The sequence below is a fragment of the Spermophilus citellus genome, assembly GCF_964194105.1.
Source record: "Spermophilus citellus genome assembly, chromosome: 13".
Taxonomy (NCBI): domain Eukaryota; kingdom Metazoa; phylum Chordata; class Mammalia; order Rodentia; family Sciuridae; genus Spermophilus; species Spermophilus citellus.
Window position 1 is genome coordinate 97,269,962 of NC_138193.1, and position 23,746 is coordinate 97,293,707.

At 45.1% G+C, this 23,746-nt stretch overlaps 1 protein-coding gene across 3 annotated transcripts in view; it reads right to left on the reverse strand.

The window, feature by feature from the left end:
* The window catches only part of EFR3B (EFR3 homolog B), an 80,969-nt gene extending 57,605 nt beyond the window's left edge, over positions 1 to 23,364 (reverse strand). For all 3 annotated transcript variants that reach the window (XM_081264928.1, XM_081264927.1, XM_081264926.1), the window contains exon 1: positions 23,145 to 23,364. In XM_081264928.1, coding sequence (XP_081121054.1) covers positions 23,145 to 23,151 — 7 coding nt within the window. In that variant the 5' untranslated portion in view covers positions 23,152 to 23,364. The remainder of the gene's footprint in view (positions 1 to 23,144) is intronic.
* Positions 23,365 to 23,746: the final 382 nt, after the last annotated feature.

Genomic DNA, 23,746 nt, shown 5'->3' on the forward strand with positions numbered 1-23,746 from the left:
TACTGAAACTTTTCAATACCTTTTCCATATTATTTGACATTTATCTTGTTTATACTTTCATGCTATTAAACTTAATGCTAGAAAAAATGTGTGTGCATTATAGATTTTTTTTTTCATTTTCTGAATTAGTCCCTTAATCCTAAGGGATTTCCAGAAATTGAGTCAAAAGGTATGAATGTTCACAAGACTCAAGCATTTGAATTCTCTCTTCAGGGACAGGACAGGACTGAGTGTGGCTGGAGAGAAGGCTTCAGGCAGCAGTGTTGTGCATCTTAGGCTCCAAGAGCCCTAACAGTCCAGGTAAGGAACTCAGCATTTATTCTAAAGGTGAGGGGAGGTCCTGAGGATTTTAAATTTTATTTATGTATTTGTTGCTGTTCTGGGGATTGAACTCAGGGTCTTGCACATGTTAGATAACTGCTCTTTATCACTGAGCTACATCCCTAGACCTACTGGAAGGATTTTTTTGAGCTGTAAGAGGATGAGAGCATCATATTCAGAAGAGTAATCTGGCTAGTTGAATTTGAGTTTAGAGAGAACAGAAGGGAGACCATCATGCGAAGGATCAGAAGCCAGAGAATAAGAAAACAAGGGCCAGAGCCAGGGGAGAGGCAAAGATAGCAAGAAAGAAAAGGCCAGATGGACCCAAAACTGAAGAAGAACCTCCTCTGGTCACAGCCGACAGCACAGAGCAGGAGGCGTCCAAAGCTTGGAACTGGTGACCAAATGGGAATCCCTCCCCCACTCCCAAGGGTGCTTCAGGAGCCACAATGGTCTGAAAGGTGGATTAGAACTCATTCCGCCACTGAGAAGTGACACTAGCAATACTCTCACCAGAGTGACATGAGAAAAGTCCTGAGAAACAAGGTGGGTGGGCCAGAGTGTGGAGACTGCCCAGACCAATATGCTGAAAAGCTGATTCAAAATCTGAAGGGAAAACAATGAAGAGGAGGCTCCCAGGAGTGGCACCCTGTTTTGTAGGTATTCACTAATCACAGGACACACTTTCACCATGAGGTCTGTAAGCAAAGGCACTCTGGGTGAAACTTCCCCAACTAGCTGAAATGTATGTGAATACACCATTTTAGGTACAAACATCACTGGCATTATTGTGAAAGCTACACAACATGGAAAAATTTCCAGGGTGGAATGTTTAATGGGAAAGGTATAGCATCCCCTTATCCACAGTTTTGTTTTCTATGGTTTCAGTTACCTGATGTCAATTTTGGTCCAAAATTATTGGATGGAAAATTCCAGAAATTAAAAAAAAAGTCATAAATTTCAGATTTCATGCTATTCTGAGTAGTGTGATGAAATCTCATGCGGTCCTGTTCCATCCTGCCTGGGTTGTGACTCACCCCTTTGTCTGACATAACTATGTTATATATGTTCCCTGCTAAGATGTTATTAGGTAGACATCTTGAGTATCAGATGGACTTTTGCTTGTGTTCAAGTAACCCTTTTTTTTTTTTTTTTTTTTTTTAGTTTTCGGCGGACACAACATCTTTGTTTGTATGTGGTGCTGAGGATCGAACCCGGGCCGCACGCATGCCAGGTGAGCGCGCTACTGCTTGAGCCACATCCCCAGCCCTCAAGTAACCCTTATTTAATAATGGACCCATAGTGCAAGAGGAGTGATGTGGGTCATTCTATTGTGTTATTTATTATTATTATAATTTATATATTGCTCTATTTCATTATTATTGTCATTAATCTCTTGCTGTGCCTAATTCATAAATTTTATCATGAGTAGCACTTATAGGAAAAAAACAGCCTACATAGGATTCAGTATGCTGTGTGATTTCGGGCATCCACTGGTGGTCTTAGAATGCATACCCTTCATATAAGGTGAAAGGAATTGATTATTGTACACTAAACTATACCCACAGTGGGACCAACACTGTGAAAATTAGATTAAATGAGGACAGAGGATGCTCAGAAAAGAAAGCAGCCTGATTTGCTGGAGTAGCAAACCACAGTGAAGTTTCTCCTTTGTTTTCATTTTCATTAATGCTGTGTAGAGATTTGCAATTCCACCCCAATTTTGTGTGTGCCCCTTCCTGGCCTGTTTATATGCCTGATTAGCAGGGTCCACTCCTGAGAGCCCTCTCTCCCCTCACCTGTTCACACTTGCACTCCTTCCCTCAGTTCTGTTGGACAACACCCTGTTCCCGTGGGATGGTCCACTCCTAGCTGCTGGAGGGACATTTCTAATTGAAAGGACGCCAGCTGCTCTTCATTACTTTCCTCCTCCATTTATTTATTTATTTATATTCAACTCAGGCATCACCGACTCCTCCAGTATTGGATTTTGAAGTCATTATAAGCCCTCAACAGACATCTTGGCTATCAGATGGACTGTTACTTGTGTTCAAGTAACCCTTATTTAATAATGGACCCAACATGCAAGAGGAGTCATGTGGACTCTGTAAAGTATAGAATCCTTTTAATAATCTTTATTTCAGCATGTTTTGAAATTAGGAGGAAGAATACGTTGGGTAAGCTATACCACGGTCACCAGAAGTCGGCAGTGGCTTCCTGGTTGGGTTTAATTTGCACTGGATTTCCAGTCAAGACCTGCACCCTCTCTGCTACATGTAGAAAGCGACTCCACAAAACATACGGTGGATCTTTGTTTTATTCACTGCCAACACCTAGTATCCAAATAGAAGCGAATACATGGGCCTTTAACCCCAGCGATCTTATACTTTCTCCCCAAGATGAGTGCCATGAGGGGGGCTTGAGCAATCTGACTCAGAAACAAGGCCCTGAGCATTCTGATTTTCCTCAAGTCTGCACTGAACTCAGTCAATAGATGAACACTGTCTGTGTCTGTCATCTTCAAATTGTTATTAATGTCTCAGAATTTTCAAAGTTCATCACAGCCTGTTTGATAAAATCTAGGTTTCAGCCTCTCAGCATGGGGAGTGAAAACAGAGATCAGAGTAGGGCATGGCTGGCAGCTTCCTATAAAAAACAAATAACGGCTCACAGCAGAGTCTCAGATACAGGGCCAGCCCCACACCTCGGCCCTGACCCTGCACAGCCAGGTCAGGAGAATCGGGTGGGGAAAACACAGGCAAAATATGGAAACGTTTCTTCCCCTTAGTTCAAAAATTCCATGTTTCAGTGTCTGCACCTGCTCTTATGCACAGGGAAACAGGTCAGAGATGGCTCTGGTGGCTTTGTTTAGAAATAGCCTAATGCGCTTTACTGGAGGCCTGGCTGAATAAACACCGGGGACATCCATGCTGTGGACACTATGCGGCAGCTGAAAGGAATGATGCAGAGCTATGAGCGCCACCCCAGACAGCTCTCCATGCACAGTGGTAATGAAAAAGGAAGATGTAGAGTGTGTGTGGTGGGACAGCATGTGTGCGACAAGCTTGGTGGGTGTGGAAATATGTGTGTAACATACGCTGCGAATGCACAAAGACTGACCGGCCAGGATCCCTAGCACAGTGTTAATGCTGGTTACTGGCTGGAGCTGGGGGACCTGGGAGGAGCGGGAGGAGGTGATGACGGTCCTGGGTTGCACCATCCAAAACGGTAGCTGAAGTTGCCTGTGACTATAATAAAATTTAAAATCCAGCTGCTCCACACACTGGTTGCATTTTATGTGTTCAATAGCAAAACATGGGAAAAGCTGGTGACTGGGCACTAAGTTATAGAAATTCTGGTGTGGTATAGCCTGGTAGGGTGACTGTAGGTAACAACCATGTACTGTATATGTCAAAAAGCTAGGAGAAAGGATCTTGAATGTTTACTCCATAAAGAAATGATAAATGCGTGAGGAGATAGATATGTGACATGTTTAACCTGATCTAAACGTTACATACTATACATGCATCAAAACATCACAGGGTACCCTATGAGAAGATGCAATTTTTTTTTTGGTACCAGGGATTGAACTCAGGGGCACTCAACCACTGAGCCACATCCACAGCCCTATTTTGTATTTTATTTAGAGACAGGGTCTCACTGAGTTGCTTAGTGCCTCGCTTTTGCTGAGACTGGCTTTGAATTCGCGATACTCCTGCCTCAGCCTCCCGAGCCGCTGGGATTACAGGCATGCACCACCACACCTGGCTGCAATTTTTGTTTTTAATGTATCAGTTAAAAATAAATTTAATATTAAAGTTCTGAACTTCAAAAAATAAGAATAAAAAACAAACAGCAAAGATAACATAAGCTTTACTGCAGAAAGTTCTGACTTAGGGCTTTCATTTTTTTTTTTGAGAATTTTTAATATTTATTTTTTAGTTTCGGTGGACACAATATCTTTGTTTTTTTGTATGTGGTGCTGAGGATCAAACCCGGGTGCCAGGTGAGCGCGCTACCGCTTGAGCCATATCCCCAGCCCAGGGCTTTCATTTTTAATTAAATTTTCTTCTTCAACAGAAATGCTTTACATATTATTCATTTAATTAAAAATAAATATAATTTTTAATGTCCCCCCCCCAATTTTCTCTTCAGGATTAAACTCACAAAATCTAATAATTTTCTGTTCCAGATTTGGAATCCTAGAGTTACACACACACATATGCATGTGTATACACACACACACACACACACACACACACACACAGAGTTTTCTGTATTTGCTCAGCTCTGTTTTTTGCTGAGATTTTGATGCAAAGGAGCTGATTCAGACCAGAAGTCATTTTGTCTGTTCCTTCGTGCACACGTGCAGCACAAAGGCATCGAGGACATTATATACTGTGGAAGGTGAAAGAAACAGAATGCACAAGTCCCATCCCCTTGGAGTGAGGGCACAAGCACAAGCAGCCATAACAAAAAGAAGGACAAGGGTCACCTGAGTCATACAAGCCAGCACGCCCGAGACTTCAAGGGGTGGCGATGTTGAAGTTTAGATTGTCAGATGTTCCCTGTGGGGACGGGTGTCAACAGCATGGGGGCCGAGATGGGAAAGGCCGGCATTCCAGGCCATGGGGACAGTATCAGCAAAGGCACGGAGGAGTCTTTGCTTCCTGAGAGAAGTCAGTCAGCATTAGGAGCAGCGTTAGGGATGCTGGAAGCATTAGGGAAGGGATCTCACGTGAAAGGCCCTCAAGTACAGGCTGAGGGCTGGGGTTGTGGCTCAGTGGTAGAGCATGCCACTGGCATGTGTGAGGTGCGGTTCAATCCTCGGCACTACATAGAAATAAATAAATGTACGGTGTCCATCTACAATAAATAAATAAAAAATAAATAAATAAATAGATAAATAAAAACTAGGCAGAGAGGCAAGAATTGTTCTTATTACTCAATAGCAGCCCCCATCACCTTGTACTGTGCTCTCAGAGTGTAAAAGGAGCCACTTCCAGCAGCTCAGTGGATGCTGAATGCTGGGCTCTCCCAAGAGGCCACTACGAACGTGACTGTGCTAGAAAAGGAGCAAGACAAGGCCCTGAACTAGCAGTGTCCAGTAGGAGGTTTGACAAATGAGTCACAAGTCACACTGGGTTAGAGTGTGGCACAGGTGCCAGGGACACAGTGAGTCTCTCCAGTGAAGCACTAGGTAAAAAAGACGGAGAGGAAGCAGAGGTGTCTGACAGGTGTCCGCTTGTCCCACAGCCAGGTGATGGGCGTAGAGGACGGAGGATAAGAAGGGCTACATACAGGGGGGAGTGCCCACAGGGCCACTTAAGAGAGTTGGCAGATGAGCAAGAATGGAGGGGCTTTAGGGGAGACATTTAGAGGCAGAGAATGGCAGAGGGCTGCAGATGGAGCCTCATGACCTTGGCCTGGTCACACTGGACCAGCCAAGGAGCAGAGGAACATGGTCACAGAGGGGCACCACATTCGGGCAGCCAGAGGGGAAGTGAGTTTCAAGAAGGAAAAATGGCCGAGAGAGGAAGAAACAGTGAGAATGGGGAAGGAGGCGAAGGCACATCCCGATGACAACCCCGCACAGCCGGGGACAGATGTGTGGCTCAGGCCTTCCTCCCTTGTCAGCTGTGCCTGAGGAGGCTACCGATGCTGCCAACAGCACAGGCCCTTTGAGGGCCTGTCTGCACTGGGTCAGAGGTGAACTGCTGAGGTGGTCCCGACACCCCCTGATTCAAATTATGGCTTTAGGACCCTAAATATGTTTTGTAGCTTTAATGGTGAGATCACTGTCAGAGCATGGTGGGTATTTGATTGGTACAGTGTTCTCACTTTATAGCATCGTTTATCAGTATAAATCAGTATATTGGTTACACTTAGGGAAGGAAGTGCTTTGTGGATCTTTTAAACCCCTGGAATGCCTATAAATGAGGCTGAAAGGGGAAAGGAAGTTACCCTTGCGTGTGTGTAAGGTGATCTGAGCTCCTCATGGGTATCCATTCATTGAATATCTACTTCTTGGCACCTTGCAGCAAGCTTTTTTTCCCCCCTAGTATATGTGAACTATGGGGGATAAAAAGGATCCCAACCAATAGGTCCCACTCTCAAAGAGCTTGCAGCACAGAGAGCCTATCACATGAAAGCAAAAGAAATACAGCATTAAAAAAAATTCACTGGTGATTTGGCTTAAGTTTGGAGCTAAGAATCAGGATTTGGGATGTACAACACATGTATGCTTTCCTCTTTCCCCAAATATACCCAGTTTCCTCTTGTGGTCACCAGCCAGCCTATAAAAAGAAGGGTTACTCACCTCCAGCTTCCCAAATGAACACACAGTATCAAATATAGAAACCAGAGGAAGCTTCATTGTTACCGTGCCAAATTGATTGAGAGCAAGTGCGAGTGCTTTAAATACACAGACGGACTAACAGAATTTAAGAAGCAGACTCTTAAAGGCTAAGAACCCAAGATCAATCATTCAGATGCCCAAAGATATCATCGGAGAGTGCTGCAGCACACATGGGGTGCCAGAACACAAAACAGGCTGTGTGCTCGGGGCCACTAAAATCTAAAGCCAGGGCAGGGTGGTCACAGCGTGCCAATGGGAAATTTCAGAAAGGATGCTTTTGAAATGCAAAACAGAATCAGGAGCAAGCACCAGAATTCTGCAAAAATGCAAAACAAGTACTAGGTTGAGCCCTACTAAAAATGCCAAGTAAGCAGCAGTCCAAGCGGAGCCAAGACCCATTTTTAATGAAGCAGCTCTAGTGCGCATGGGCATTCTGGTATACCTGAATGAGGAAGAAAGTCCTTCCACAGCTGCGCAAGCAGGGAAAGGCAGAGAAAGGCGGAGCGGGGAAAGCAGCTCCCCAGAAAGCTCTAAATGAGGAGAGGCAGGTCCTTCCTCCAACACAGTTCTTCTGGCCTCGGGGGAGGGGCTCTGTTACTGCCATGTTGTCATCAGAAAGGACTGGTTGGTGGCAAAGCATGTAATACAGCCTCTCCTATCACCAGGGCCATAAGCTACCTCTCATCACAGCTCACGATGTGTCAGGAACTATCGGGAGGCTTGAGTGCCTTTTAAAAAATTTAATCCTCCACATGACATTAAGGTGGAGTCTGTTGTCCCCATGAGGAAAATGAGGCATAAGCCAGTTAAGTAATGCTTCCAAAGTCACATAACTGGTGTATAGGGTAGCTGGATTCAAACCCCAGCCTGCCTGACTCCAGGGTCTCACTTATTATCTTTGGCCTGCAAAAGAGATACTGAGACACATTCATTTCAACGTGTCATTAGAGAAAAGAATCATTTTTTGAGCCAGGGAGATGTAGGTCTTTGTGCAGAGATGTCACCAGCCAGCAAGTTACTGAGAAGCTGGTGACTGATTAGGCCACTAACTGCTATGCATTCTTAGGAGAATGCCATTACTGTGAGGCCACGGAAGTCCTGAGGAGGAAATGGGAAAATCAATCCTCTGCACAGCTTGTGCTGGTGCTACCCCAGGGCGGGAGGCCTGGTAGAGCTGGGCTTTGTTTTCTCATTTCGGGTCCCCAGGGAGTCAGTGATGTCAATGGCAGTGCTCAAAAGGCAGGTCTTACACCCAGATGGCTCTGTTTACCGGCTCTCTGCCCAGTGCCTTGCCGGCACCATGGGCCTCCCAGCTGCCAGCAGGCTGGCCTTCTCTGGTCTGCTTCTTCTGCTTGCTGCTCAGCATGAAAGTTGTCTTGCAGCACCAGGTTCTGCCCAGCAGCTCTCAATGAGCCCTTTCAGCTGGGTGCTGGGGACCGTCTTGGGCTGTGGTAGGAGCCCTGGTGCGGGCTGGCACAGGCCCTTGGCCATCTCCTAGCACACCCACTGCCAGAGCTGCAAACAGCCCTGTGATTGTTTGCCTGCATATTTTCTTTTTCTCCTGGGCTTCCTACTGTTTTATTGTGATCTAATTAACATTCCCTAAGACACATAGATTTAAGAGTTCAGCACCTTGAGTTTTGACAACTACTCTTAGATTTGTGTAACCACCAAACAAGAGCTAGAATGTTTCAAGTTCCCTCAAAAAGTTCCCCTTTCCAGGCAATCCCCCCACCCAACCATCAATTCCTATCAATTAAATTTGTTTTTGCATGTCTCCTTGCATAACCATTTCTAAAACACAATTAGAAGATTCCAGATAACTATCCACAAAGTCATTAGTGATGAAAAATACTTTTAGTTATATTTATGTTCTACTATTAAAGTGCTCATTATACAAACTATGGAAAACACAAAATATTTCTGGAAAAGAAAATTAAAAATCATCTGTGATCCTCTTATCCAGAAATATCACTGTTCCAGTCCTAGAGTTTCTTCCAGGGCTGGGAAACTCCACTGACTGCAGGCTGGCGCGGGGGTGTGGCATTAGCTTTTTCTTTCTTTATTTTTTTTAAAATTAATTAATTAGTTTGTTTTTGCATTACAATTCTTAATACACCATTATATCATAATTTATCATATCTCTGATTATATATAAGTTATGTTGACATCAAATTTTTCCTTTTTTAAATAAGTAAAGCTTGCTGCTCACTTTAGAGTAGGCCATCTAGAGATGCTCATGCAAGGCAGCTCAATCAAGAATCAGCCTGTAATTCAGGAACCGCATGCTTGTGACTCAGTTGGAGCTGAGATCTGAATTCACATTTATTTTCTTCTTCTCCTCCCCCCCCCAAGACTTAGCTGATCTCAAACTTGCAATCCCCCTGCCTCAGCCTCCTTAGTTGTTGGAATTATATGCATGTATCACTAAGCCCAGCAACATTTATTTTCTTCTGTAGAACCCATCTGGTTCTCCATTGACAGTCACATGGCATCTGCTTCTCTGCTCAGAAGGACAATGGCTAGCTCTTTGGGATTTCCTCCCCAAGTGATAGTGCCTTTGCTGTAACTCAGCGGATTCCTAATACATACTACAGACCCAACAATTGTCCCTTCAACCACTTTCACAAAACATAGTACCAGACATGCCCTTAATCTTAATTATGTAAACTTTCTTTTAAAAAATGGCATTAGCCAGGTGTAGTGGCGCATGCCTGTATTCGCAGCCACTTGGGAGGCTGAGGCAGGTGGTTTGTAAGTTTGAGGTCAATCTCAGCAAATTAGTGAGACCCTCAGCAAATCAGTGAGAACCTGTCTCAATAGTAATAATAATAATAATAATAATAAATGTCTGGGGATGTGGCTCAGTGGCTAAGCATCCCTGGGTTCAATTCCTAGTTAAAAAAAAAAAAAAAAAAAAAAAAAAAAAGCTTTAATGACATTCTCAATTTGAGTTGGAGGAGTTTTCCAGAAAGAAAGTGATGATATCAGTTTGAGTCTCCATTTATTAAGCAATAAGTGACTAATGCTGTCATCATTGTGATCTATGTGATTGGCAAAGGGTGTGATTAGCTCTGTATTGGTGCGTGTGTGTGTGTGTGTGTGTGTGTGAGAGAGAGAGAGAGAGAGAGAGAGAGAGAGGGGAAAATTTTAAAACACTTTTTGGTATAATTTACATAACATAAAGTTTACCATTCTAATCATTTTGAAGAGCCCACCTCTGCGGCGTTCATGGCCTGAGCTACCTCCACACCATGGCCAGCATCCCCACCACGCAGCTCCAGGGTGCTCTTCATGGGCCGAACTGCAAGTCTGCCCTTTAAACTACAGCTCCCCCTCCTCCCTCCCCTGGTCCCTGGTAACCTCTATTCCACTTTCTGTCTGTATGACCTGGACTTTTCTAGGGACATCAGACTAGTGGGACAGACAGAATTTGTCCCATTGTGACTGGCTTAGCACAGTGTCCTCAGGGATCTCCATGCGGGAGCCCGTCGGGATGGCCTTCCTTTTTAAGACTGAGGAATATTCCACCGCAGGGAGATGAAACACTCTGTTTACCCACTCATCTGGGGATAGACAGTGGAGTCAAGGACATTTGCATCGCTGGGCAACAATCACCACCATCCATCTCAGAGCTTTATATGTCAAATGTCATCAAAAGTCTCCTGCCTTTGGGCTAGTGTGAATCATGCTGCCGTGAGCATGGCCGTACTGACCTCTCTTCAAGTCCCGTCTTTCAGCTCTTGGGTATGTACTCAGAGGTGGAACTGCTGGATCATAGAGTAATGCTATTCTTAATTCTTTGAAGAGTTGCCACAATGTCTCCACAGCAGCTGTACCACTTTACATTCTCACCATAGTACCCAAGGGCTCCGATTTCTCCACATCTTGTCAACACTGTTATTTTCTGCTTTCTAGACAATAGCCATCCTAATGGCTGTGGAATGGTATATCACCATGGTTTTGAGTTGTAGTTCCCTCATTAGTGATGTTGAGCATCTTCTCATGAGATTTTTGGTCATTTGCATATTTTCTTAGAGGAAATATCTAGTCAAGTCCTTGGCCCATTTTTGAATTGAGTTGTTTGTATTGGTGTGCTACAAGCATTCCTTAAAAATTCTGGGTATTGATCAGTCAACAAATATGTTCAACATCTCTGGCAATTAAAGAAATTCAAATTAAAACAATACTGAGATTTCATCTCACTCCAGTCAGAATGGCGATTATTAAGAATATAAGTAACAACAAATGTTGGCGAGGATGTGGGGGAAAAGGTACACTCATGTATTGCTAATGAGACTGCAAATTGGTGCAACCACTCTGGAAAGCAGTATGGAGATTCTTCAGAAAACTTGGAGTGGAACCACCATTTGACCCAGTTATCCCACTTCTCAGCATATACCCCAAGGACTTAAAATCAGCATACTACAGTGACGTGGCCACACCAATATTTATAGTAGCTCACTTCACAAAAGCTAAACTATGGAACCAATTAAAGTGCCCTTCAACAGATGAATGGATAAAGAAAACGAAAAAGAATGGAATCATGATATTTGCTAGTAAATGGATGGATCTGGAGACTATAATGCTAAGCAAAATAACCCAATCCCAAAGAATCATAGGCTGAATGTTCTCTTTGATATGTGGATGTAACACACAATAAAGGGGGAGAGGGAAGAATAGAAGTCCATTGGATTAAACAAAGGGGAATGAAGGGAAGGGATGGGGAATGGGAATAAGAAAGATAGTAGAATGAATTGGATATAACTTTCCTATGCCCATATGTAAATACCACAAGAATGGGAAGTTATATGCCATGTATGTATATGTCAAAATACATTCTACTATCATATATAACTAAAAAGAACAAATAAAAAATTTTTTAAAGATTTTGGGTATTAACCCCTTATTCAATATATTATCTACAAACATTTTCTCCAATTCTACAGTATGAGCTGCCTTTTCACTTTGTTGATAGCATCCTTTGATACACAAAAGTTCTGAATTTTGATGTTGCCCAATTGATAATAGTGCTTTCAAGAAGAGTCCATGTGGAACAGAAGAGAACAGAGGTGGAATAAACAGACCTGGTTCTTTTCTTAGCTATGCCACGAAATGAGCCAGGTGACCTTGGACAAAGAGTTTAACTTCTCTGAACCTTATTATACTTGAAACTGGGGAGAGCAAATGGAGAAAGGAACAGCCGCCAGGCAGCATTTTTCAGAAACTTGAATGCATACAAAGCAAGAATGGTACACAGGGCCCTTGGAAGGTGCACGACTCTTCCCACTCTGCCTCAGCATTCTTTGTTGTGGTAGTTGTTATAGATGGACACAATACCTTTATTTTATTTGCTTATTTTTTAAGTGGTGCTGAGGGTTGAACCCAACGCCTCAAACATGTGAGGCAGGCGCTCTACCACTAAGCCACTACAACAGCCCTACCCCAGCATTCTTGGCAGCATGGATCTTCCCACTGGACAGCACCCCAGAGCAGGCACTGAGCTAACAAAGAGATCCTTATCCTTTTCTTACCAATGAGAAAGTTGATGCACAGCCAGGTTCCGCAAAGAGTCTGAGTCACAGTGCCAGTGCTGCCATTCCCACCAAGATCTCCTGTGAACTGCTCTGGGTGCAGCACGGCCCTAGGTGCCTTAGCCAGGGGAGAGATCTGTTCACAGAATGCAAGAGCTCCACAACCCTTGGAGACTGTCTAGTCCGGTTCTTCCAATATACAGATGGTGACGTTAACACTGAGGGAGGATGAGAATTTTGGCCAAATTCACACAGCAACGGAGCCTGAATCAGCCCTATTGGCTAATCCCCCCTCCCAACACACGCACACTCCAGAAACATCCTTGATAAAACAGGACAGTGTTGGTGATGCCCAGCGCCGCCTACACCTTCCAGAACACTCAGTCCTGGGAGTACTGTCTCAGGGAGAAGAGAACATTTCTAGCAATCCTGGAGAGTAGCGACCGGATAGTCAAGTGTGTTCCTGTATTTACCAGCCACTGGGCTCAGCCCTGCTGGTGGGACCACACACTTTAGGAGTTTGATGACAAGAGAAGACTCTGCTGCCTTATCCACACCCCCCCCCCCCAGCTCCACCTGCTGCATGCACACTCTGACCTGGCGCCTGAAGGTGCACAGGGCCAGGCTGTGCTTTATCAGGAACATTCTGGCCAGGCTCCCAGGCAACCAGAAACACATTTGCTGCCTTTAACTCAAAGGGCCTTTTCATATTTGTTTTGTAAAAGAATGATGCACAAGCAGGAGTGGTAGCACATGCTTGTAATCCCACTGGCAGGAGGATCACAAGTTCAAAGCCAGCTTTAGCAACTTAGCCAGGCTCTAAGCAAGTTGGCAAGACCCTGTCTCAAAATAAAAATTTTAAAAAGGGCTGGGGATGTGGCTCAGTGGTTAAGTGCCTCTGGCTTTGATGATGATGATGATGATGATAATAATACACAAATAATATGACTAGAAGTCAAAATAAAGGCTTGTCCACAATTATACCACTAAATGACTTTCTTTTTTGAAAATATTGTGACAGTTAACTTGAACTCCACAAACCAAGGAGGAAATACATGACAATGTCTAACTGCCTTAACCACCCCAGCAAGTAGACCAATGGCCATTTCTTATGACTAATACTTTAAAGTGAGAGGAAAAGCCAATGGTTATACTCTGGTCTTTTTTTTTTTAAGACTTATGGTCAGTGTGGAAAGGCACAGTTAATACAACAACTTACTGTTGCTGTCACTGTAGGATTCTCTCTGATTTTAGAAAATCTCCAACTTGGTCTGGGGATATAGTTCAGTCAGTAGAGTGCCTGCCTCACATACACAAGGCCCTGGGTTCAATCCCTGGTAAAAACTCTAGCTTAATTGACATTAATTCCCTGGAAGCATGGGCTGCTATGCTATGCATACAGGGAGGTAAGAAGGATACTTGTAACTATTTAATTAATTAATTTGTGGGGATTGAAACAAGGGGCACTTTACTACTGAACTACATCCCCCTCCTTTTTTTTTAAATTTTGAGACAGGGTCTCAGTAAATTCCTGAGAGTTTCACTAAGATGCACAGGCTGACCTTGAACTTACTATCCTCCTGCCTCAGCCTCCATGTCCAGCTTACATGTGATTATTTTATAGTTTAATTCAAACCTTTGAGCTCTTACTACCTAACTTCTGCAAGGTACTAGGAAAGCAAGGCTGATTAAGATAAGTGATTGCATCCTCAAGAGGGTCACAGACCTATTATGTAAATAAATAACTGACATCCAGGTATAGGGTACACACCTGTAATTCCAAAAAAATGGGAGACTGAGGCAGGAGGATTGCATGTTTGAGGCCAGCCTGTGCAACTTTGTGAGATCTTCTCTCAAAAGAAAGTTAAGAAAGGATGGGGGCATCAATCAATAGTAGAGTACTAAGCTAGCATGCATGAGGTCCTCAGTAGTGTGCGCACATACACACACACAGAAATGACACTCAGCATGACAAATGACAAAAATAACTACAAAGTATAAAGCACATCGTAGGTATGAAGATGGCTTGGTGGTAGAGCTCTGGATTTTCCCAGCACCCCTCCTGTGTTTCTGTTCTAGAAGTTTCCCTCTGCACAGGCTAAGGCTGCAAGATGCCTGGAGTGCATTATTTCATCCCAGTGACCAGTGACTCCTTTCTGTAAGATATTCAGACAAGATCTCTGCAACTGTTCTTTTAACTTAGGAATGATTCTTCACACAATTTATAAATATTATTCCAAGTATGACCCACCACAAAGAAAATTGGGACCTAAAAAGAAGATTTCTGAATAGTTAAGATATAGGCAGGAGCTTGATCAAGCTAAGAATCTGACTCCTGATTCTTGGAAGTTTGAATTTATCTGGGCTCTTCTGTATGATAACAAGAAAGTTGTCTTTTGAATCCAGGAATCCTAATTCTCAGATTTATAGACAGACTATTTTCAGGCAAGAGGACACACTTTGGAATCCTGAGCTGAAAAGTCCTAAGTGCCTGATGAGTGCTTCCTGTAACTAAAGTCCTAGACACAGCTAATGAGGTAGAATCTATTAAAATATTTAGTCTGGAATTCTCTTATACTGAAATTTGCTGTTTGCTGTCAGGTATAAAAGCAGTGTTTTAATCTCACATGAAGTTCTGTGCTTGCTTAGGAAGCAATGGAGTCAGTGGATTTGAACTAGCTATAGGACCTTGTTGAGTTAATTGGACTTCTGAATTTCAGCATCCTTGGGTCAACCACAGAAAAATGACACCCACTCCCAGAGGGTTGTTCTGAATTGAGATAATGAATACACTGACATGGAAGAAACAGTGCTAAACTTTGGTGATGCACATGAATTTAGGATTGTATAAAGGTTTAAAGATTTACAGAAAGATGTCACCTGTCCTTTCTGTGGTCTGAGTTTTTTTTTTTTTTTTTTCCTTTCTGGTGCAGAGATGAGAGGAACACAGTCACGGACCACTGACCTGCAGTGGGTGGGTGTTCTCTAGGAGACAAAGAAACAGTCAGGGTTATTGCCCTGCAGGGCCCCAATCTGTGGGCAGACATTGCTGAAGCAGACTCACCAGCAGTGTGGGAGCTGTTTCTTCATTCCTCCTATCAGACCTTTGTGTAGGGATTTTAACAAACTAGCCTAACTGCGACGCGCTCATCCTCGTATGCAGGGATTGTCAGTTTCTAGAAAGGGTATAGCAGCGTCCCAGAAGGATCTGTGAGAATTGCTTGGATGGTGATAATTAGCCTTTTATGGGCAAAGAGATCTGTAATGGAGGATATATTGTATATAGGCATTACTTTATTTGATCCCCTGACTTCACCCTCAAACTAATGATCCCCATTTTCCAAGGGAGGGAATGGACTGAGAGGAAGATGAATTGCCTGTGGTCCTATGGCTCAATAGTGGACATATGAGACTTGGGCCATTGTCTCTCTTAATTCTAGTCAGGCCCATACACTGTACAGCTTCTTTGCCTTTAAAGTATGAGATCCACTCAGGATTGGGTCTGCACCTCACAGCACAGTCCCAGCCCCACATCCCAGAGATAGCACTCGTTGCATCCAGACTGCCTGGACCTGAAGACCTGAGGTCATGGGAAAGTTGTCCCCCACCCTGCCCCCAGTACCCAGGATTGAATCCGGGGCACTTTACCACTGAGTTACATTCCAGTCTTTTTTTTTTTTCTTTTGAGACAGCATATCACTAAATTGTTGAGACTGGCCTTGAACTTGCAATCCTCCTACCTCAGCCTTTGGAGTAGCTGGGGTTACAGGGTATATGCCACCATACCACACTTGACTAAGGAAATTTTATTTCACAGCCAAACTATCAGAAAAACAGAAGCTCCTCCTATTACAGAAGGTCCCCTGATGTCTGCTTATCTCCAGGCAGAGCCTTGACCAGGGAACACCTCTTTAACACTCTTCCAACTTACTAAACCTGTGTGATTTTACTGAATGTGCCTTTGTATCATTTAATTCTTTGCCAATATAGGCATGTGTGCAACCCCAGTCTTGGTGGGTCAGCCCGGCTCTGCTTTGTCGATCTACCTGCTGCCTCCTGTCTCTGAAGTGCATGCCCAGACGTCCTCCTGTCTCACGCCACCATTGGATTTTGCATTCTGCCACCCACCCTCATCAACCTACTCTACTGGCTCTTCTTAACTTACCCATTCTCCTTTAGACCCCCAACCAAGACTCTTCCTAGAGCCCTTTCTGACTTTGACAAAGCAAAACAATAAGGTTGATGGGAAAGGTGCCAAGAGCCAGGGGGCTCCATCAGGAAGTGAGAGCTCCCAGCTTTACTGTGGACTGGTCTGGGACCAGGAAAAAGGCATGTCCCTCTCAGCAGCTCAATGTAATGCACCCAAGTCTGTCGGGGGGGGGGGGGATGGGGGGCAGGGGCAGTACAGTGAACTCAGGAAAGACCTGAATTCTCTGGAAGTTTTAGCAAGTTCTAGGCACAATGCCATAGAGGGGCCTTATCATATGACTGGGTATGGCTGTGGCAAGTTCTGTTTCTCAGTTTTCTCATTTCTAAAATGGAAATGATAATCCGTATTTCATAGAGCTTGGAGAAAATGAAATCAACACAAAATGTGCTCAGTCTTGTCTGACCACTGGATGGGTAACACTCTTCCAACTTATCAAGCCTGTGTGATTTTACTGAATGTGGCTTTGTATCATTTAATTCTTTGCACATTTACAACTTGTTTGTCCACTTAAAGTATAAGCTTCTGTACTGGAAAGAACTTTTACACACATTTATATCCCCTCTGATGCCCTGTGTCATATCATACATAGCTGATACTCCACAAATACTCCATGGTTCATGTTTGTTTCCCTTCAACACAATATAAAACAAATGACAGCAAACAGTGTCTTCAATAAATAAAGCACTCACACCCATATGACAATTCACTGAAATGGTTAAAAAAACAGCAAATATTAAACTTCACTAGTGATGAAAAATACAAGTAAAAATAATATAAACTATCAAGTTAACAAAGATGGGGGGGTAATTTTCAGTACTTAATGCTTCTGAGAGTACAGGGAGATAGGTACTCCCATAACTGCTGGTGGGAGTGTAACTGATACAAATTGAAAACAAGTTGATAATATATAACAAGTCTTTAAAATATTTTTTTTTTTTTTTTTTTTTTTTTTTTTTTTTTTTTTTTTTTTTTACCTACAGACCTTGACCAACCTACTTGGAGAGCTATAGGGCAGGGAAAAATTCCAAAGTTCAGAGAAAGCTTGGAGTACCATCTGCTTCTCCACTCATTGTACGATTACATAGCTATTAAAAATGGCAGTGAGCTGGCTTTCCATGGCATAGTAGGGTGAGTACAGGTCATAGCGATGTTCTGCTTATTTAAAAAAAAAAATTCTAGGGGTTGGGGCTGTAACTCAATGGTGGAGGGCTTGCCTCACACACATGAGGCACTGGGTACGATCCTCAGCACCATATTAAAATAAATAAAATAAAGAGATTGTGTTCATCTACAACTAAAAATATTTTTAAAAAATTAGTTATAGAAGGACAGCATGCTTTATTTTATTTGTTTATTTGTATGTGGTGCTGAGGATTGAATCCAGTGCCTCACATATTCGAGGCAAGCGCTCCACCACTGAGCTACAGCCAGCCCTGTACTGCTTATTTTTAAAAAACTAGATTTTGAATGTTCTCACCATAAGCAAATGATGAATATTTGAGGAAACAGATATACTTACCCTGATTTGAACATTATACTATGTATATGTGTGTTGAAATGTCACATGGTACCCCATAAATATGTACAATTGTGTGTGTGTGTGTGCGTGTGTGTGTTCCCCAAAGATCCATGGGGCAGGAGGGCATGGTGGAGCACGCCTGTAATCCCCGCGGCTCAGGAGGCTGAGACAGGAGGATTGCAAGTTCAAAGCCAGCCTCAGCAATGGTAAGGCACTAACAACTCAGTGAAACCCTGTCTCTAAATAAAATACAAAAAAAGGCTGGGGATGTGGCTCAGTGGTTGAATGCCCCTGAGCTCAATCCCTGGTACCACGCCCCCCCCAATAAAGATCCATGAGATAAAGGTTTAGCTCTCAGTTTGGTGCTATTGGAAAGTTGGTGGAATCTTTAAGAACCTGGTTAGGGGCTGGGGACATAGCTCAGCTGGCACAGTGCTTGCCTTGCATGCACAAGGCCTTGGGTTCAATACCCAGCACCACAAGAAAAAAAAAAAAAAGAACCTGGCTGGTTGAAGGTCACAGCCCCTTTGCCATTGGGGGTGTGTGTCTTTAAGGGGCATAATGGGAGGGGGCATAATGGCCCCTTCCTGTCTCTTTTTTTGCTGCCTGGTTGCTAGGATCTGGGCAGTTCCTCCTCCTCTAGGTTCCGCAGCTGTGTGCTGCCCTACCCAGGGCCCAGAAGCAATAGGACTAACTGACCATGGACTGAATCCCCCACACCTTTCCTATTTTAAGTTGATTTCTCTCCAATATTTGTTACAGCAACAGAAAGCTGACTAACACAGGATCAAACTCAGGGCCTCCCATGTGCCAAGCACATGCTCTACCACTGGGCTGTCATTCTAGCTCCATATAAATATGTGTTTTAAATGGCAGCCAGTGCGATAGGGGTGGGGTGGAAGCTTATATCCTAATGCTATGTGGAAAAAAATAGAATTTGAAATTGTGCAAAACAAATAATCCCAACCATGTAAACAAACGCATAGAAGGAAAGAATCAAAACCAGATTTGTTTATAACTTGCTGTATTTTAGTGGGTTCCAGAAGGATTGGCTTGTTAGCCAGAAAAAAAATGGTCATTTTTTTTTAAATATTTATTTTTTAGTTTTTGGCAGACACAACATCTTTATATGTGGTGCTGAGGATCGAACCTGGGCCGCACGCATGCCAGGTGAGCGCGCTACCGCTTGAGCCACATCCCCAGCCCAAATGGTCATTTTTTTAAAAATTAGGTTTTCCTTTGTTTAATGCAAAGAACAGTATCACAAACACTGTCTTAAGCTCTGGGACATAAGTTTTGGTTTGTTCATTTGATTTTCGACTCTTTAAAAATTAATAAGCAGAGAAGAAAGAGTGGGGGGGGAAGTGGGGGCGCTCTGTTATTCTAACCATCTCTGTGGTGAGGTAGGCTTTATTAGCTTTTTAGAGCCAGAGGAAAAGGTCAGGTCCAAGGTCATCCAAGGGGAAGAACCAGGGTCGGGACCCAGGCCAGTGGGTTCTCCCCTTCAGCATCATGCCTGCCAATCAGGGGTAACAAACAGGTTTGGAAAAGAAAGAGAAAGAAAAAGGCAAATGGAGGTAAACAGCAAAATCATAGTGGTAATTGGTTTCATAATAGAAAAATCTTTTTGTTTGTTTTGTTTTCTGGGGTCTGGGGATTGAACCCAGGACTGAGCTATATCCTCAACCCTAATGAGCAGAATTTGGGGGATGATTTTTTTTAACCATCCTCTCTTTTCCAGATTTCTGTGATACTAACTTCTTATTTTTATTTATATGCAAGAAGAAAACAGCAACTGCCTGAATCGCTGAACTGTGAGCATCAAGAGGGAAAACAGACTCTACCTACTGGGTTCCCTCTGAGAGGAATAAAAGAATGGGGGTCCTGGAGACAGCACTTGGAGATGTGGGCGAATTAAAGTAGCTTTTGGTGGCATCAGTTGGGAAACCCTCTCCAGTTGCTCCTTGTGACTGGCTGCCTTCAGTCTGGAGACAGCATTTCTCAGAGAGCTGTTCACCTCAAAGGATAAGTGGGGTACTCCCAGGCAGGACAGCCAGGGGTCAGGCCCAGGTGAGTGGGGGAAAAGTCCTAGTTATGTAATACCAACAAAAAGAAAAACAAAGAGACTAACAGAGAATGTGTCCATGATCTTCCCAACCCGGTACAAAGTGCTCTGAGTTTTCCAAGTCTCTTGTCAATCTATGTTCATAGTTATACGCAAGACTGTGGGAAGTCACTGTGTCCATTCGGAGAGCCATTTTCAGAAAGTGATTGGGGTTTAGGCATGAGTGAGTGGTAAGGGGAATTTCCCAAGAGGACTTGAAAGGGACAAGCTCTTACATAACTTGTCTTGCAAGTACAGAACCTTTTTAGAAGGCACAGTGACATCAGTACCCAGCTGTGAGGCTCCCAACAGAACTGGGAGATAGATGGGCATTTCACCATTTTATACAGAGATAAAATTTTGAGACATGACTCCATTTGCCTCAGGTCAGACAACTAGGAACTGGCACTTGGATTGAGAGGGCCTGACCCTGGGTCTAGGATTCCTTTTGTCCCAAATAGCTCTGTGCCCTCTAGCAAAGACAAGGGGCACTTCATCTCTCATAAGCAGAAGAGACGAAGGACCCAGGAAGACTGAGTTGTGGAGCGAAGAGGAAAGGTGAGGAGGGGAGAGAGGGGAAATGAAGACCTGTCTAAAGCTGGCAAGATGGGAAGACAGAATTAGAGAATAGGAATTTATACTGGATCAAGTCCCCAAGGTGGGTGCTTAAGAGTCACCTTTACCTAAAGCTTTTAGGCAACTTGCTTCATACAGGTCCTCACAGCCCATGAACCCCTGGCGGCGTTCCCCTAAGGAGTCTTCATCTGAGTAGGTTCAGAAGGAGATGAATCCAGGGGTCCCTAGTTTTCACTTTATTTTAGTCCCTCTAACTGTGTTACCTTGGACAACTCACTTGGAAAATGAGGGAAAACAAGACCAATCATAGGAAGTCTAGGATGCTCTGTGTCCTCCCAACCTCTTTGCTCCTATCTTTTTTTTTTTTTTTTTTTTTAGTCACCCAATTGACTTCTCAGGAAAGAAAGATTACAGGTATCACGTGGACTCCCATTTCTCAAAGTCAGAAATACACTAAATCCAGGCAGATGAGCCTGCCCCTTGGAGAGAGGGCTCCCTTTCACACCTCCCTAGACTAGGCTTTGCACAGAGCTAAAGAGCAACACTGTAACCATCTCATACCAGCCCTAATGTGACTTTGCTGCAGGCAACTGCCCAGAGGATTCCTTCATCACAATCTTTCTATGAATCATTCAGAGTAAGTCTCCACTCTGCATCAGGGGAAATAGAAACATGTTATTAAAGAGAAATGAAAATCTGTGGTGCATCTGAAAATAGCATCCAGATATGTTGACTTCCCAGTTCACCCTTCTGTTCTATCCAGCTCTTCCTTGACTTGCTGCATCCAAAAGAGGCAGAGTAGGACTGCCAACTCTCAGACATCCTGGATAAGTTACCAAATTATCTACAGATGCAGTGGGGTGGTCTGAAGGATCAGGGTTCCCAGTTCTGAACCATTCTGATGGACCAGACCTAACTACTTCCCTACTGCAGGTGCCCCTGCAGTCACATGCTTTTGTCAAATGATCTGCAGCTTCAGGCTGCTCCCTCTGCAGAGAAGAATAGGGGGGAAACAGAGTTTAAAAAAAATAAAATAAAATAATGAAAAAGTACAACTCTCTCCTGGGAACCTCACAACCTCCCAGCTTATAAAATACTAGTGCTAGGTCATCTTCCCCAGCACAGCCTCTGAGGTCAGCTCCCCCCCTTCCCCTACTCTGTCTACCCAGGAGAAATAATGCTGGCCAAGGGGACCTGCTAGGGTTTGGACCTGAATCAGAAATGCAAATGGATTACAAACTAGACAGAGACAGAGACTGATTCAAAAAGTTGAGTCTTTGTCTTCTAAATAGGGAGGCACACCAATTGCTGAGTCTTCAGCAGACGCTCAGCTTCCTCTGCCTCTAACAAACTTTGTGACTCATGGTCTGTTCACAGAGAGAGAGAGAGAGAGGCAGCTGAGCAGCCTTCATGATGATAGGTTAAATTGGGAACGTGCTCTTCTGGAACACTCACCCCTCAGGTGCAGACTGAGCCCCTACCCTGCAGTGGGAGTGGGAGGTGATCACAGCTCCAATTCTTTTGCTGGCTTTAGAATAACCACCAGATACCTGGGTTTTGATGAACTATATCCGTGGGGATCAACACACACACACACACACACACACACACACACACACACACACATACAACCCACTCTTGGAGGCTTTGTAATGCAGCCCAATCCTAGACTGGTCCTGATCTTCAACGCTCCACTCACCAGAGCTGCAATGTGGGACCCAAAGCACTCTCTTTCTTCACCTACACTGCCTGCAAAACCAGAGGAATTCCTGGCAAATTATCAAGCAGAGCAATGCACAGCGAGGGTCTGCGGAACTGTTGCATATCAGTGGAGGCGATAACTGTGGAAGGGGATGATGAGAGGTCAGGGCTGAGCTGCTCCCTCTCATCAGCTTCTACTCCCTTCATCCTTACGGAGGGCCAATCTGGAAGTTAGGGAGACTGGATCCCAGAGGCAGGCAAAGGCCAAGTCCATCCAGGGCCGAGAGCTGAGGCTCCCAGCTCTGGCTCACTCCCCGGCCCCTGAGCTTCGGGCGCCGCCTCCCACATCCTCGAAGCGGGCAGAAAGCCGGCAGCAAGGATCTCCTTCCATTCTGGACCAAATTCCCGCATAAAACTCCCAAGCACAAACCGCTTTTGTTAATTCTGCCAATGCTGTCACACGACCACCTCCACCAACCCACCCTGTCTGCGCGGCTCCAGAAGAGACTCGCTTTCCCCAGATCCCCACCGCTAGAGACCACCGGCTTCGCCTGCCCCCGATGGATCACCTCCCACCGCCCCGGCGCCTGCACACGCCGGGCCCAAAGGACTTCCCAGGACCCCAGAGTCTCCTGACCCAAAGCATCTTTGTCCTCTCCGCACAGACACCCGCGCACAGAACAGCCGATGCAGCCCAGCCAGGCACCGAGTCGGCGTTTTCGCCTTAGGTCTGGGCCACGCACGGGGACAAAGGTTCGCGTCCTGGAAGTTTGCGGAGTCGACCCCCGCGGCCCCGAGCCCAGGCGCGGAGCCCTCCTTACCGTACATCTCCGCGGGGCGCGCGCCTCCCCGGAGGCCGGCGTCGCCGCGTCGCTTGCAGCCAGCCCCTGGTGGCGCCTGCCTTTCATTCACAGCCCGTGCGGGGGCTGGCGGCGGCCGGCCGAGGCCCTGGCGCGGCGGGATCGGGCGCGGGGGCCGGCGGCGGGCGGGACGGAGCCGGGCGCCACCAGCCCATTCAGTACCGCGGCTGGCCGCAGCCGCCTCCCGCTCGGGTCTCTGGGCGAGGCGGAGCGCAGGGGGCGGAGGCTGTGCCACTTGCCACGCCCCCCTCCGGGCTCAGCCACTGGCCAGCCGCCCCGCCCCGCTCCTCCGAGAAACCCGAAGCCCGAGGTGCGCCTTTTCCCCAGCGGTCGCTCCCGGCCCTGGGTGGCGTTTCACCAGGCCGCAGCGCTGAGTGGGGCGTCACCCGCTCCAGCTCCCAGCGTCTGTCTGCCTACTGCAGATTCCCAACGCCCGGAGGGCAGCCGGGCGCTTCCAGCTATAGGTGTACCCCGCCCCCAGCTTTGTCCCGGCTGCGTAGACTGAGCCAGGGACAGCGAAGTGGGCGACTTGGGAAACGACCCTCCGCCCTGCTTTGGCTCCC